Raw genomic sequence first — 14,909 nt, 5'->3', positions numbered from 1 at the left:
CTGCTTTCTAGGACCGAAAAGTAGGTCAATTCTCCACCGATAGATGGACAGTATAAAAGGGCTGAGCGCCCTTAAGAATCATGACATTTGAGCAGACGATTCTAAGAGTGTTGTTGTGGGAAAAAACCTCTCTACCTTGTGTACAGCACGTTTGAATCTGTGAAGAATGAAACCGGCGGATGTATATATTGTTAGTGCTACAAGAACCCCTATTGGTGAGCCTAGGATATCATCAATTAAAGTTTCGAGGTTTACTGATGTTTGACGTGTGTAATATCATGACTTTAGGGTCCTTTTGTGGGAAACTCTCGTCATTTCGAGGTAGCGAATTAGGTTCCATCGTTATTCAAGATGCCTTGAAACGATGTTCTATTAACCCGGAAGATGTTTCGGAAGTCATTATGGGACAGGTAACTTTGTTCTATCCCATATTCTCTGTGGCTGATTTGAAATATTCTAAGATTGAGTTGCTTTTGTAGATTCTGACTGCATTAGAGGGACAGAATCCTGCCCGTCAAGCTGCCTGCAATGCAGGCATTCCATACTCTGTGCCAGCGTACACTGTTAATATGCTGTGTGGTTCAGGCCTTAAGTAAAAACTAAACATTTCTCAATGTGAAAGCCAAAATTTTAATGGGTCATTTTTTAAATTAGGGCAGTCATGCTAGCAGCCCAGTCCATCCAGCTTGGTTCGTCTTCAGTAGTAGTGTGTGGAGGACAAGAGTCCATGAGCCGTGTTCCTCATGCTATTTTGATGAGGCCTGGCATCAAAATGGGCAATGGAACACTGAATGATACAATGATACACGATGGTCTCACTGATGCTTTCAACCATTATCATATGGGAGTTACAGGTACAAAAATTAAGCTAACTTATTAGTTGAGCTTTGTAATTAATAACTATCTTTTTGATGCAGCGGAAAATATTGCCAAACAATACCAAATATCTCGTCAACAGCAGGATGAGTATGCTGTGCAGTCACAGCAACGGACGGAGGAAGCCAAAAAAGCCAATAGATATCAAGCGGAAATAGTACCCGTCACAGTCAAAGATCGCAAGGGTGATATTATAGTAAAAGATGACGAGTTTCCGAGACCCGACACCAGCCTAGCATCTCTTTCGAAACTTCGACCGGCGTTTGCAGCTGTAAGTTCCCAATAAGAGAAAGGCTAGATCACTTAATGATTATCTACATTTTAGCAGGATGGTACGGTAACGGCAGGCAATTCTTCGGGTTTAAATGACGGAGCTGCAGCGCTTGTTCTAGTATCAGCATCCGAAATGGAAAAACGCTCGTTGAAACCCCTCGCCCGTGTTGTTTCTTACAGTCAAATAGGCCTCGACCCATCGGTCATGGGCTTGGGCCCAGTTCAAGCGGTTCGCGAGGCCGTCGCCAAAGCCGAATGGACTTTGGATAGCGTTGATTTGTTCGAGTTGAACGAAGCCTTCGCTGCTCAGGCCGTGTCTGTGATACACCAGCTGGGTATCGACCCAAATAAGAGCAACGTGAATGGTGGCGCAATCGCACTGGGTCATCCTGTCGGAGCATCCGGCGCACGAGTTCTTGTCTCGCTAGTTCACTCAATGGTCGATCGACAAGCACAACGAGGCGTTGCCGCGTTGTGCGTCGGCGGTGGCATGGGAGTTGCCATGTGTATCGAACGCTGTTGACTTTCATCAGATGAAATCTCGCACCTAGTGCCATGACTCTAGCTAGTTGAATTTCCATTTAGAGCTTTAAAACTTTCTTTTTTTCTTTCAGAAACACAAACAAATACATTGTTGAATTTACTTATTATTACGGATGATTGTCATTTGAATGCCTTCTGAGGCTTAAAAAACAAACAAAAGCACATCTTGTGGCATCAAGGTCAGTCAGCTGTGATAATCTGCTCGAAGGAGCAGCTTTCATTTCTCGCCTGTATCTTTTGCTTGACTTGAGCAAAACAAATTGCATAAAAGAAAAGATTACCTTGCCGAATGCGATGCTCGTTTTCCCTTTCTTTCTTTAGAAATGTCAGGCCATCTCAAGCTACAATCTTTGAAATATGATTTAAGATCATTAAAAAAGGGCATACGAGTCGTGGACGATGAGTCAGTCATTTTACTGCTCGAACCCAAACGAATGTCGATCCCGGAAAAGAGGCGGCCTTTCGTTCAAGGGCAACTAATCCGATTTACCAGCACGGGAATAGTTGACGGTTTGACCTCTGCTTAATTTCGTATGCTAATTAACATTTCCTAAAAAAAATGATATAACAAAATGTTACGGTCAGAATATACGGTCAAAGCACTAGATCGATGTACATTGCGTAAAAGGCGATGTGAACTGGCCTCTATTAACCAGTTTTTTTTTTCTCCGTTATTGTCCTTTTTCTTTGAACTAGCGGGTTCTTTTCCGACCCAACGAAAACAAAGGTTTGATCAGAATTGCTAATCAGGTTCTCTAACAGTTTGTATTGAAGAACCAGTTGAATTTGCTCTCGTGAGCGTTGGATTTTCAGATTTTGGTCCACGACAAAAATTTTACAATTATTTAAATTAAAAAAAGGGACATTGACATTTAAAAAAAAAAAGTATAAATTATGTTAGTCAGGTTATTCAAGCGATTTAACGATAATAATCGTCTGTTTCTGGATACACAAGGTAATACGTCGGTTGTTGTTCAGTGAGCCACTTTTGATAATATAATTCTTCAAGAATAGAATCTTCTGGTGAATTATCATATGAACCACTTCGTGATTCGATATTGGCCATCTCCTTTTCGGGAATCGGCAGTTGCTGCGAGAATGTTTCAGCCACGTCCACGAGCAATCGAAAAGCGGATTGCAAGTCCCGACTCGCCTCTGCCTGGTCCTCTATGTCATCGTCGACTTTCGACCGGGCTCGGTATTCTTTGGCCACTTGAAGATGATGAAGAAAACTGTTGTAGAGTTGATCGAAAGAGATGGAATATACGTCGTGATTGGAGTCGTCCACCGTCGCTCGTTGATACTCTAAAGCCGAATCATCATTTTCGTCTTGGTAATAAAACGGCTCCGGTTGATGAACTTGATCTCGAACTTCGGGCCGACTGATCTCTTCAATTTCAGCTTGAGGTTTCGAATTTCCGTACATCTTATTGGCGTAGTCCATGATCATGGCGTTGAGATACGACGACGCTTCGTCTTGACTATGAACTTGATCCCATTGATCGATGTTATCCAGAACGCCCAAAGACATTGGATCAATAGCGGCGTCGACAATTACAGCGTCGTCAGTATAAATCTCGTCTTTAGTTTGGTTTTCATCAGATTGCACGTCAAACATGGAAGGATCGATCTCGAAAATCATTTCTTGGGCGTCATTCTGTGACAGAGGAACGTCTTGATTATTATCCCCTAGAGCGCTCTCTTGAACATCGAGAATTGATGAAATATCAGCAACGTCTTCATCGACGACTTGTTGAACCGGTTTCACTTCTGTCATTACCTCTAATGACGCAGGTTGTGATTGGCTGTTGTCTTGCTCAGTCTCAGGCTGAGCTGGAACATTGACGACAATTTCTTGCGCAACAATCAATTGATCTGGGTTCACCTCTTCCGCGTTAGTTTCGAGTTTGTCTTGACTATGGGCTTGTGGCACGATCGGATCAGATACGACTGGAATCTTCACGTCAGTTTCATCCGCAACGACATCGCTCGGTTTCGATTTACCAGTTTCATTTGGTAGCTCTGCTTTGCTAGTCTCCTGGACTGCAACAGGTTCGGCTGGAGCCTTTGCAACAACGTCATGGCTCACGACTTCCTTATCCGCATTCACTTCCTCAGCTTCCGCTGGCGGCGTAGCTTGGACGGGGACGCTATCTTTTTGGACGACAGAATCAGCTGCAATTGGGATTTCAATGACAATAGCATCCGCTCCAACAACTTCTTTGGCTGGTTGCACATCTTTCTTTTTCGAGTCAGGTTGAGCTACGACGTTGTCTTGTTGAACAATTGGCTTTACTTCAGATTCCGGTTTCGAAAGCGATTTGATACTTAAACGTGGTCTGTAACCGTTTTCATCGGCCGTGTAATCTACTTGATAGATTTTATCGTCATTGACCCAACTGAAAATGATCTTCCGATTAGATTTTCATTTAAACTATTTCGCTTCAATTCATTTACCTGTAGGAACCTCTAACACCTTTTCCTGGTTGGCCCTCTTCGAAACGCGTGTGCGAATCTGTTTTATAATCGATCAAAACGGCATCCGAAGAATCCGCAAGTGGGAACGACTGCGTAAACGCGCATAAATAGCTCACCACAAGCAAGCACTGAAACGATGTTGACAACAGTTTAGACATTCGAATCGTAAAAAATGAAAGACACGAAGCGGAAAGAATGTACTCACCACGCGAGGAATCATTTTATTTGATGCTCTGTTAGTCCTAGACGATGGGCGCGGCAGAAGAGACTGGTCCGTGTTCCAACGATGCAGCTCGTTTTTTGTCCTGTTCAAAAAGACGAACCCTGATGCGCACAGAAAGACACATTTTTTTGTTTGTGTGTGTATATAGCTGGCGGCAGGAATTAGTCTAGCATCGCTACAGAGCTGCGTCATGAAAGGTGGGTGAACGAACTCAATTGACTCTTGACTCGCCTATTTTTTTTTGGCTGCTGGACATTCTGAATAAGGAAGGGTGTCGTAGATATCGACCTTACCTTGACCGTGAAATCAGAAGAAGAAAAAAACATGTTTTTTTAACGAATTATTTTGGCAATATCGGTTAGTTGGGAAACGACTTTGTCACTGGAATTATTTGTTTTAAATAAAAGTTAAGCAAATATTACAGTTTTTGTTATTAGAAAACTTCCAGCAGTTTTCAAAAGCTGTTGGAAGGTTGGAAGGGCAAGGATGTTCCATCGACGTGCCAGGAATACTAATGCGTTGCTGAATTGCTCAACATACTTTGAAAAATAAACGCAAAAAAAGGCAGAACGATTCCCCGTGCCAAACGACCAAAAACGGATGTTTAAATGACGTACTTTTAAGAATGGCAGTTAAATGTTGTTTTGCTAAGGGATAAACTTACAGCCATCATCATTCCGATTCTTCGTTAATGCAATGACGAGACAGAGTGGACGTCCAAAATAAAAATTGTTGAACAAAGTCAAAGAACTCGTCAACAATCAACAAACATTCTTCTGTGAAAAGAATAGAATTAAAAATTATAGAAATGTATCAGAGTTTGGACTTTTGTTTTGACTAGCTACGCAAGAATGCAGAGAATTTTTGTTTTAAACGATATGTTTTCAAAGCAACCCCCTACACCCAAGACATCGATAAATGCCTTCTAAACTCGTCTTTGCTATGTTTTAGCGGCAAATTCCCAACCATATAAGGGCTTTTACATTAAGGGTTCTTTGTTGTTGTTGTTTTTAAACAAATTTTTAAAAACACATGGTATTCAAACATACCGAATTCTTGGCAGGCGGCATCCATCTGCTCGTAATATTCTCACCGGCATGCTTTAAAAAAATAAATAAATAAAGGCTGTAGCGTTTTTCTTTCTTAAGTTTTCTCCTTCGGGCTCCTTTCTGTGGGCGTGCGAGAATTATTAAACTGAGGACGCAGCAGGGCCCAAAGGTAAATAAACTTATTACCTGGTAAAGTAATGGTCCATTAAGACGAGTGGTGTAGAGTTCTTTTTCCATCTTTAACACTTGTCTACAATGAAAAAGGTTTTTAAAAAAGAAAAGCCAAATTGCGATCAAAGAAAGCCTTTAAAAAAAACGTTGGAATATCAAAGCTGTTCCAGCCTTTAACCTGTGGCAGTGATGCTGATATTGGTACGACGCAAAAGACTGTTGTGCATCTACTCGTCTTTGCAGTATCCACGACCGTTTCATTCTTTTTTGAATAACGTTTGCAAGTATCACGCTAGCGTGAAGTCAGATTAAAGCCAATAAAAATGGATGGAATTACAATGAATTCCATTGAAATTCGGATTGATTTCACGAAAGAGGGGCAACGCTAACTTTCCAATAGTCAACGAGACATTGCGCATTTCATTGCGACGCTCAATGAGCAGCAGTTTGCACGCACGCACGTGTAAGTAGTTCTCAGCAAGGATTAATCATGCTGGGCGTGTCTATCAAACATGATACGACAACGGACGTTTAGGTTGGGCGGATTTTGGCATCAAGCCAAGCTACGCCATCTTCTTCTCGCCATTAATTAGCGATAGCATTCGTGACTGAGATGTCACCGGGATAGACAGATCTCCTTAACGAAGGTTATGCAGCGCAGCTTTCCGTGCACAAACCACGAGTCTATAAAGGATACTAACAAAAATGTTGATGTTTACCTGATAAAAACTTGAAAAGGCGACAGCCAGTAGCGACATTCGGTGGTGAAAAACCGGTCACTGAATGAAAAACAATTCGACAACATCGATTGGCAGTGTGCCACGAGGTTTGTGGTGGACCTGTGCAATGAGAAAGAAATTAAACAAGCGATAAAGGCCAACTTTAGAAGACTTTTCATGCCAGCATGAGTCAGGCAAAACGGTCTCGCACCTGTCCAGGATTGATCCCGAATGGAGAGCAACGTCGATGAGAGACACAGCTCATTCAGGACGTGATGCATTGGAATTTTATTGCCAGTAAAGAGTCGTCCGTCACGTACCACGGGCCAAATCCGATTCATCGTTCCATGTAGAATGTAGCCTATCGATTCTCTTGCATTCCTATAAAACAATGGTTATATTTATGTTCCAGTAGTTAATAAAACTGCGTGCATATTTCAACGGCACAACCGAACGCACCTGGAAAAGAACTTCACGCATGTAGGCACCGTATCTTACGGTTGGGTTCTCACGAAATCCATAGCCGAATGCGCAGAAACAATTTCAATTTCTATTGCATCTGCACACGAGGGATAAACACCCGAAATCACAATCACACACGTGCTATACCTACATTTCCAAATGGGTTTCAAAATGGTTTTAACTTTATTCAACCTATTCGCAGCTAACTATAGAGTTACCGTTGAGCCAGACACGGGTGGAATATCGTCTGGTTTAGAGTTCATTCAAATCCTTTCACCTTGCCAAGTTTGCTTTGCAGTCTTCTTTGACGGCCATAGATTTCAGTTTGGATCAAGCTTTTAGAACGACTTTCACTTTATCAGACTTCGGCTTCCGACCTAAGCTGGATGAGACTGTCGCCTTGTTGGATGACAAGATCAGGTTTAACTGGAACACGAGTTAATTGACTATCGTCTCCGAGGCGGCTTCTGTCAGTGGTTACACGTCTTCCATTTCCTTCTCGGGTGTAGGTTTCGGACGATGTTCTGACCAGTGATTGGCTTCAGTTTCTGATTTTGGAAGCCGATTGGAATAGTTAAATCTGGTTCCGTAACAACTTTTGTCGGTCCACTTGTCTACTTAGTAGATTTTGCCGCCATTAATTCAACTGAAAATTTAAAAAAATTCAAAAATAAATTGTCAATTTATTTACCTCGTTTCCAGTTTCTTTCTTCCATAAACTGAACTTCGAGAACTTCAACTACTGATTAATCTTTTACCAAAATTGGGTAGGTTTTCTATTCCAACACGACCGCAAACCTAAGAAAAATGAAAAACATTAAACAAAGGTGCATCACAAACGATCATTATAATATTAAAATAATTAAAATCATTATATAATAATAATAATAATATTATTAAATAATTATAATTAAAATTAATACTCACACATTTCGATTTGTGAATGAAGACACAACGAGGATTGCAAGTCATCGAAGCTGCGATAGATGAACGGTAGTTGACTCTTCTTTTCTACTACTGGATATTCTGTTTGAATAAGAAACAGCGATTACAGGGAATGAATATTCCACAGAGTGTGACGTATAAGCATAAACATGACTCATCAAGAACCTTCGAACTCGGATTAGACCAAACAAAAAAACGGATTACAAAGAATAAACCCAAAATGAGCATAGATCTTGTTTCAATGCTGTCAGGATGTTAACGTCAAACAACTTGCGCTGTAGTTGTTTTTGCCTAGAGCAACGGAGACGATGTTCCAAAGAATGCTAACATACTACTATCGTTCGACATACTTGGTGAAACAAGTTGCTGATAAAACCATCTTTATCTGCCAAACGATCAAACTGAAACTTCTAAATGACTTTTCTTTTTTTAGGACAACTACATCAAAGTTCATACCTTTTCTTTTACGGGGAAGGATGACGAGACGCTGACATAAACCACTGTCGTGTAAATTTAAAGAACCCATGGTGGTCAGCAATGAAACAGACAAACAGAAGATGAAAAGGAAAAGACAAAAAACCCTTTAAAAAAATGATGGGACGCTCTGACATTGAAGCCTACGCATTAGATCTTAGGCAAGGGCTGTCAAAGCTTGTCCATCTTGAACGATGAATATACCTGGTTCATATAAGGACTTGGCAGTCAATTACATGCAACAGTATTTTAGACAACAAGCCGAATGGGTATTTATTGAATCAAAAGAAGAAGCCAGGAGGTATCCACCTGCCAATTTTAGTACGGGTGTTTTCAAAATAATGAAATAGCGACGTTCCCCTGTTGTACTTTCGGTTTCATTTCAAGCGCCTCGTGTAAATAGTAAGAGCAAGGACGAAAGGATGGACGTCAATCTACTGGGCACTAGAATGACAAACACGACGCGAAGAATTTGATGTTTTTTTATCCAAATTTTGCGGTTGTAAAATTTCAAATAAAGAAGAGCGCTGGAAGCGGATGTTGCGACGCGGATGTTTATCAAGGCTGGACTAATTACAAACAACAACATAGCAGGGAACGTTTGCATTAAACACGAGCAGGAATTTCAAGAAGTTAGATCGCATCTTCTTGTTTCTTTTTTCTTTTTACACTGATAGTCAAGGTTGTTTGAAATGTCGCAGCAAAATTCTTTGTTTTCGCATTTCGATTGAAAAATAAATCGGAAGAGCGTCACACTGACGTGAAATGGCACTGCTGCAAAAATAGAAAGCGATGGAATCATAAAATCGACTCGTCAGAATATCTGACTTGATCATACAAATGATTAGCACAAGAATTTGGATATTGAGGGGAGAAAGGAGAGGACGAGAGAAGGGGGGTGGGGGGCTCATTACTATGCGGAAGACGAATCCGGCCACGAGCAGCGACCGGGCTTGTGACCTTCAGATTGCTTCTGGAAAGAAGATTTTTTGTTGTTGTTGTTTAAGATCTTGAAGAAGAAGAAAGAAAAATGGAAGACGGGCAATAATTTTGAATTCGAACAGTGGAGCGGGGGCTGTCTTGTACAGGTTAGTTGCTAGCGCCCACCCCTCACCATTGTGTCCACCTGTCCGGAAGGTGTGGCTGGTGGCCGCTCTTCTAAATTTTCTCCTCCAATCGAAAGTGATATTACTTTTTTTTTTTCTTTTCTGTGTGTATTCCTTTGTTTTAACTTGTCATTGGGACGACCCCAACTGGAGACCGGTATAAAAAGACGGGCAATCGCTTCGAAAAGGGGCCAGAGATTCTTTAGCGATTGTTCTTCGCCAGCAGTTAAACAGCAAAAGTGAAATGATTCGAGCAGTAAGTTGACAAAAATTCAGTTTTTACAACCCATAAATGACTTTACTTACCCCCCCCCCCCACAGGTAATTTTGATCTGCGTCATAGCAGCCGCGTCTTCCGCACCAACGGGTCAGTACACGATCAACGTGGACGGACCAGAAGGTCGTCACGTTCAAACAGGAGAACCGGGTAAATCCGTCTCTGGCTATTACACGTAAGTCAATTGTTTTATGCCTTACATTCTTTTTTTAAAAAACAATTTACCTGACTGAAAACAAATCGTACAGTTCCCGGAGTTTGGACGGTTTGATGGAATACAAGACGACGTACGAAGCGGATGAGAAAGGCTATCGTGCAACAGGAGATCATTTGCCCGTCCCTTCCGTCCCTGTTGTTCGCTCGCTGGAAGCCGCCCCGGGTTACGTCTTTAAATACGATGCTCCCGGAAGTCACAGCCACTACATGACGGGAGAGCCGGGCAAATCCGTCCAAGGATCTTTCACGTATAATTTACATTTTTTTTTACTTTCACGCCTTTACCGGGCGTTGAATTTCCCAATTTTTAAAAACACGTTTCTAAATTTGAATTGGCTTTATTAAGGTATACTGATAGTGAGGGAAGGTCTCGACGGGTTGATTACGAAGCCGATGAAAATGGCTATCGCGTTAAACCAACCCAAGAAGAGGAAAAACCCATTGAAATCAGCAGTCAAAGTGATGCCGAAGTCGTTCAAGCTTCTGCTGCAGTTGCCGTCGTACCTATTCCGGAGACTGCCGCCGCATCGACTGCTGAAATTGCGGCTGAACCTGTTCCAGAAACGCCCGTCGCTCCAGCTGCCTCACAAACTGCGGCTGAACCTATTCCGGAGACGGTTGTCGATTCAGTAGCTAAAATTGTGGTTGAACCGAGCCCAGATGTCGTTGCTGCTCGTGTCGATGAAACAGCTGTGCCTGAACCTGTTGCCGACCTTGCACCTGAACCTGTTGCCGAACCCGCCGCTGAACCTGTTGCCGACCCTGCACCTGAACCTGTTGCCGAACCCGTCGCTGAACCTGCACCGGAACCTGTTGCCGAACCCGCCGCTGAACCTGCACCGGAACCTGTTGCCGAACCCGCAGCTGAACCTGTCGCCGAACCGGAACCTGTTGCCGAACCCGCAGCTGAACCTGTCGCCGAACCTGAACCTGTTGCCGAACCCGCAGCTGAACCTGTTGCCGAACCCATACCTGAACCCGTCCAGTCGTCGGCCGTGGCTGAAAGTGAATCGAAACCCAGTTCGCCAGCAGTCTTCGCCGTGCCCATTTCTTTGTCCAGCGCGGCTTACTACAGCCTTCCGGCCAGATTCGTCCAGCCCGCATTTCATTACGCTGCCCCTCACGCTTACGGCTACAACGTCGCTTATCCTCTGACAGGAGGTAATTACGTTTACGCAATTTAATTAAACTCGATTACGCCCCTCCTTTTTTTTTTCTTTCCTGAATCTAATCGAATTCATTTTCCCCGTCATCTCCGACTACCCAATTGATTCGTCTTTTATTCCTTCTCGCATCGCCGAATCAAAATCTCTTTTAACTGTTTTCGCTACTGTTACGGAAAAAATAAACGAATTCGATAAGAAATATGATCGTAGTTTTACTACTTTCTTTGTTTTTGTACGGAAGCGAAAAGAAAAATGGTAAGGTGAAATCGTAAGCCGAGAAAGGTGCGATGCGATTAGAATCGGATTTTCTAGAGAACTGACAAGCGCAGCTAACCCAGATTCAAAAGACTCAAAATTCAAAAAGGTTTGACCAACAAGGACTGGACATTTTCTCTCGGTTTTCATCAACGCCTCGTCTCATTCACCAATGCCGAATGCTCTGCGCGATGATGTTAAAACTGTCTGATACTTTCAAGAGATACAATTGAAAAACGCCACACATATTCATCGGCATTCAGAAAGGCTATATAACTGAAAGAGAAAGACTCGACTTGCAACAGTCTATAAAGTGAGTTGGCAGCGGTAGCATCGAAGCATCCCCAGTTTCCGAAAATAAGAAAAAAACAAAACAAGGAGGATGTGTTTTTTCAAGGTACGACGAAGTGCTTCGTGTCGGCCTGTGTTTGGCTACCTTGATGATGAGTGTTTATACGTCCCTTTCACCTTTCGCTTTTTGTTTGCGTGTTGTGAGTGTCTATAATCTTCTTCTTTGTTAGCTGATGGCCTTCGCGTGTTTTGTGGCGGCGGCGGAAGCATCCGATCTCCCCGCGGGGAGGAACCCGGTAGAAGATGCTGGCAACTACACAGTTTTGTACAACGGGCCAGAAGGAAGCCACTTACAGACCGGTGAACCGGGAAAAGCAGTGAAAGGATTCTACACGCAAGTGTCTTCTTTTGCTATTTTAAAAGCTGTTGTTTATGCGCTTTATTTACGAGTTTGATGGATGGGGATAAAAAGCTTTTTTCTCTCTCGAAAGCTCGGCCTGATTAACAGGAGAAAGTTAGACGGTGATGACGTTATCACACTCTCTAAATGTCTTATTTATTTCTACAATAGTTTCGTCGATTCTCGTGGAAGAAAACAAAAAGTCACTTACCAAGCCGATGAGAGAGGATACCGCGTGACGTCCACTGCCCTGGTCGTGGAGACTGAAGATGTTTCACCTACGACACGAAGACCAAGAATCATAGAAAAGATTACACCTAAATTTCAAGCAGGGGTTTTGTTTACAAAGAAAATGAATGAACCTCAGAGGGAATTCTTAAACTCTGGGATTCTTCCATCCTCGACAGAAGAATCCATTGCAGCAGAACCCAAGTCAATGGTACCAGAGCTTCAATTCAAAATTCCAGCCCACCCTGTTATTTCCACAACATTTGAACAAGAAGCAACCAAAACTTTGGTGCCACCAGAATCGAAAGGTCAAATTAGGTTCAAAGAACCAAAAGTACTACTAAACTATGATGCTGCTTACAATTTGGGTTACCCTTTTGTGGATGGGATCTACGTCTATGCTCTTTAGATCGTCAATTCTACATTTCGTTAAAACTTTCTTGTTGATTTCTAAGGTTGTTTCCTACCAACTGTTGTACGATTACTCACCGGTGGGTGTCGTCCATTGTTGTTCGTCACCTGTTGGAGACATTCAACAATGACAAACTTTTCCTTGTTAATACAGTTAAAATCTGAGTTGCAAAGTGTCAATTCACATTTTATTTCGAGGTTTAATGCAGGGGGGCATAATCAGGGTACACCACTTGCTCCCAACAAAAATGAGGACCTGTTTTTCAAAAGAAAAACGAAGGAAACAAAACTGTCGTGGTTTGAAACGGACGTAGCACACATGGTGCAACATGAACGTACGACGTAATACATACGGAGCCATCTACAGGTCAAATTGAAAACAAAACTAGTTCAACTTTTATTTTCTTGATTCGCCGGATGCTTCACTTGCTTCAGTGTCGTCGAACAAACAACTGCAAAGGAAGAGGAAGCTCTTCTGTAGATATGTTGTGCTTCCGGATGACCTGGGCAGAATAACAAGTCAGGGGTAGGACAGTATTAATCACTAGTTCGAGGTAATGATCGAAGGGCTTGTTGAAATTTTCTTGCATTTTCCTACTTCGTTTTAGCAATTCCAAAATTGTTTCTCCGGCTTCGTTGGGTTGATCAACATGACATCCGGAATCCAACAGAAGTCTAATAAGAGCCACATAATTCAGGCTGACGACTGAAGTATGTTCTGCTCTATTTGGATTGTCCCAGGGATTTGTAAGCCAATATTCATATTGGTTCTTTGCCAGCAAGCAGTGAAGTGGAGTATTGCCTTGGCTGTCAGTTGCGTTGGGATCTTCTCCAGCATCCAAGAATAGTTGAACGAACTTCTCGTAATCGGCTTCTCTCTGACGAGAAACATAGCTGAGACAACATGCTTTAAGGAGAAGATTTGGCCTGTCTATTCCTGATCCTTGAGAAAGACGAACATAATGAGAGAGACTCTGTTTAAATTGCTGACGTTCCTCTTGACTGAATCGGGAGAGCCTGCCAAAAATGGACACAGAGATATCAAGCACCAATTTTGTCAACTGACCGATACGTGTAGGGCGAAATTGTTTGTCTTCTGGCCAGAATTTTGTGCACATCCTGTGCAAATGTTGGAAAGCAAAATCAAACGCAAACATCAGATCGCGAAACGACAACACGTAATTAGCCGTTCTCAGGCTTTCAAATAAATTCCAAGAATGGCAAATGGTTTGTTCACTGACATGCCAATCCTGCTCTGTAGCACGTGGACTTTCTTTTTGCCACCACAGTTTCAGCAACTCTAATGTATAAACTACAACGTTAGATAGATATTCAAGCTCGTCTCTAGTTTTATACTGAAACTCGTGTGGGGATGGCAACAGAGCCAAAGAGTAGCAGAAAAAGTGTGAAATGATAAACATATTAGGGAAGAGCTGCATATCGATCATAACTCGTTGAATGACGCTGATAACTTGATCTACCACGAATCGTTGATCGAATACCGTTTCATATTTGGCCATTCGCTCCATTTGTTCCAATGCCATCAACTCTGAAGTACTGCCCATAAACCGAAAAACAGGAACTGTGTTGGGAATCTGGCACTTTTCTACGTCAGCAGTAGAACTCGTGAGTGTCATGGCCTTCTTCCAGTATGACAATCCATGCAAGAATGAACTCCAATTTCCTGATAGCATGTAAGTGGCTCCTATCAATTTCAGAATGTTGATTTTCTGACGACAGGTTATGGAACTCGACAAGAAGGAATCGAAATCCAATGATGGTTTATCTCTGGTCATCTTTCTCTTGAACAAGTACTCGACAAACGAAAGTTGGTCAGAGACGATGGCAGCGAAGAGTGGCGGACAGTCGGCGTAATCGACACCGTTCGACGTAAAGTGACCGATTTGACCGATGCTAGCTCCCATCACTTCGACCAAGAGTTCCATCACTTGGAAATCTTTCTTGCCAATGGCTACCAACAGAGGTGTTGCCCCCATTTCATTGTAGGACTGGGCCAGCTTAGTGGATTTTTCACGTCCTTCTTTTTCGATTATTTTTAACAGGTCACTTACGGAGCCACTAGCCACAATTTGGAAGAAATCATCAACTGTGTTCACCTTCGTGGACGCCATAATCAATAGTGTCGATTTGAAAATCACAGAGTGGGTACTTGGGGCCTTTTTCAACGTCAAACTGATTGGAATCCAAGGGTGAACCGGAATCGCTGACTGTACGATTCGACAATTGTTGTGTCTTATTTTTTCAACGGGGACATTGATGATTCGGATATCACACGGGAAATGGTTCGGATTTCTTGTCGACGTCTCAATTTTATCTTTGGGAATT

The 14,909-nt window shown here is 42.5% G+C and overlaps 5 protein-coding genes across 9 annotated transcripts; 3 read left to right on the top strand and 2 right to left on the bottom strand.

The window, feature by feature from the left end:
- The first annotated feature begins 62 nt into the window (after positions 1 to 62).
- Positions 63 to 1,792, top strand: LOC116928103 (acetyl-CoA acetyltransferase, cytosolic). 2 transcript variants are annotated; one of them, XM_032935185.2, is made up of 6 exons: positions 63 to 215; positions 289 to 410; positions 480 to 592; positions 655 to 854; positions 918 to 1,147; positions 1,205 to 1,792. In XM_032935185.2, the coding sequence occupies exons 1-6, from the start codon at positions 167 to 169 to the stop codon at positions 1,670 to 1,672; spliced, it is 1,182 nt and encodes a 393-aa protein (XP_032791076.1). In that variant the 5' UTR covers positions 63 to 166; the 3' UTR covers positions 1,673 to 1,792. The 2 variants fall into 2 exon arrangements, with proteins under 2 accessions (XP_032791076.1, XP_045033358.1); XM_045177423.1 differs by having other exon boundaries at positions 1,202 to 1,792.
- Positions 1,793 to 2,438: 646 nt separating this feature from the next.
- On the bottom strand, positions 2,439 to 5,507 carry LOC116928099. Of its 3 annotated transcripts, none has more exons than XM_032935180.2 (4): positions 5,443 to 5,507; positions 4,376 to 4,475; positions 4,150 to 4,298; positions 2,439 to 4,091 (listed from the first exon to the last, which is right to left on the bottom strand). In XM_032935180.2, exons 1-4 carry the CDS (start codon positions 5,490 to 5,492, stop codon positions 2,612 to 2,614), a joined length of 1,779 nt encoding a protein of 592 aa, XP_032791071.2. In that variant the 5' UTR covers positions 5,493 to 5,507; the 3' UTR covers positions 2,439 to 2,611. The 3 variants fall into 3 exon arrangements, with proteins under 3 accessions (XP_032791071.2, XP_032791072.2, XP_032791070.2); XM_032935181.2 differs by having other exon boundaries at positions 4,376 to 4,494; positions 5,443 to 5,482; XM_032935179.2 differs by lacking the exon at positions 5,443 to 5,507 and having other exon boundaries at positions 4,376 to 4,593.
- A 3,911-nt stretch (positions 5,508 to 9,418) lies between these two features.
- On the top strand, positions 9,419 to 11,177 carry LOC116928102 (magnetosome-associated protein MamJ). The gene is made up of 4 exons (XM_045177422.1): positions 9,419 to 9,575; positions 9,641 to 9,771; positions 9,845 to 10,060; positions 10,159 to 11,177. Exons 1-4 carry the CDS (start codon positions 9,564 to 9,566, stop codon positions 10,994 to 10,996), a joined length of 1,197 nt encoding a protein of 398 aa, XP_045033357.1. The 5' UTR covers positions 9,419 to 9,563; the 3' UTR covers positions 10,997 to 11,177.
- On the bottom strand, positions 11,035 to 14,695 carry LOC116928101. Of its 2 annotated transcripts, none has more exons than XM_045177419.1 (2): positions 12,642 to 14,695; positions 11,035 to 12,202 (listed from the first exon to the last, which is right to left on the bottom strand). In XM_045177419.1, the coding sequence occupies exon 1, from the start codon at positions 14,693 to 14,695 to the stop codon at positions 12,995 to 12,997; it is 1,701 nt and encodes a 566-aa protein (XP_045033354.1). In that variant the 3' UTR covers positions 11,035 to 12,202; positions 12,642 to 12,994. The 2 variants fall into 2 exon arrangements, with proteins under 2 accessions (XP_045033354.1, XP_045033355.1); XM_045177420.1 differs by lacking the exon at positions 11,035 to 12,202 and having other exon boundaries at positions 12,730 to 13,066; positions 13,162 to 14,695.
- On the top strand, positions 11,493 to 12,728 carry LOC116928105. Its single transcript, XM_032935187.2, has 3 exons — positions 11,493 to 11,630; positions 11,755 to 11,918; positions 12,096 to 12,728. The coding sequence occupies exons 1-3, from the start codon at positions 11,616 to 11,618 to the stop codon at positions 12,559 to 12,561; spliced, it is 645 nt and encodes a 214-aa protein (XP_032791078.2). The 5' UTR covers positions 11,493 to 11,615; the 3' UTR covers positions 12,562 to 12,728.
- Positions 14,696 to 14,909: the final 214 nt, after the last annotated feature.

Source organism: Daphnia magna, linkage group LG7, assembly GCF_020631705.1.
Source record: "Daphnia magna isolate NIES linkage group LG7, ASM2063170v1.1, whole genome shotgun sequence".
Classification (NCBI taxonomy): domain Eukaryota; kingdom Metazoa; phylum Arthropoda; class Branchiopoda; order Diplostraca; family Daphniidae; genus Daphnia; species Daphnia magna.
The sequence above is the reverse complement of the archived record's forward strand: the minus strand, read 5'-3'. Positions and strand labels throughout refer to the sequence as shown.

Bases quoted from the DNA above. Each gene is read 5' to 3' on its own strand.
- LOC116928103 (XM_045177423.1), top strand. From the start codon at position 167: ATGAAACCGGCGGATGTATATATTGTTAGTGCTACAAGAACCCCTATT. The intron at 411-479 runs GTAACTTTGTTC...TTGCTTTTGTAG, and splicing joins CGGAAGTCATTATGGGACAG to ATTCTGACTGCATTAGAGGG. The intron at 593-654 runs GTAAAAACTAAA...TTTTTAAATTAG, and splicing joins CTGTGTGGTTCAGGCCTTAA to GGCAGTCATGCTAGCAGCCC.
- LOC116928099 (XM_032935179.2), bottom strand. From the start codon at position 4,585: ATGACGCAGCTCTGTAGCGATGCTAGACTAATTCCTGCCGCCAGCTAT. The intron at 4,299-4,375 runs GTGAGTACATTC...ACATCGTTTCAG, and splicing joins ATAAAATGATTCCTCGCGTG to TGCTTGCTTGTGGTGAGCTA. The intron at 4,092-4,149 runs GTAAATGAATTG...GATCATTTTCAG, and splicing joins GGTGTTAGAGGTTCCTACAG to TTGGGTCAATGACGATAAAA.
- LOC116928102 (XM_045177422.1), top strand. The intron at 9,772-9,844 runs GTAAGTCAATTG...CAAATCGTACAG, and splicing joins TCCGTCTCTGGCTATTACAC to TTCCCGGAGTTTGGACGGTT. The intron at 10,061-10,158 runs GTATAATTTACA...GGCTTTATTAAG, and splicing joins TCCGTCCAAGGATCTTTCAC to GTATACTGATAGTGAGGGAA.
- LOC116928105 (XM_032935187.2), top strand. The intron at 11,919-12,095 runs GCAAGTGTCTTC...TTTCTACAATAG, and splicing joins GCAGTGAAAGGATTCTACAC to TTTCGTCGATTCTCGTGGAA.
- LOC116928101 (XM_045177419.1), bottom strand. From the start codon at position 14,695: ATGGCGTCCACGAAGGTGAACACAGTTGATGATTTCTTCCAAATTGTG.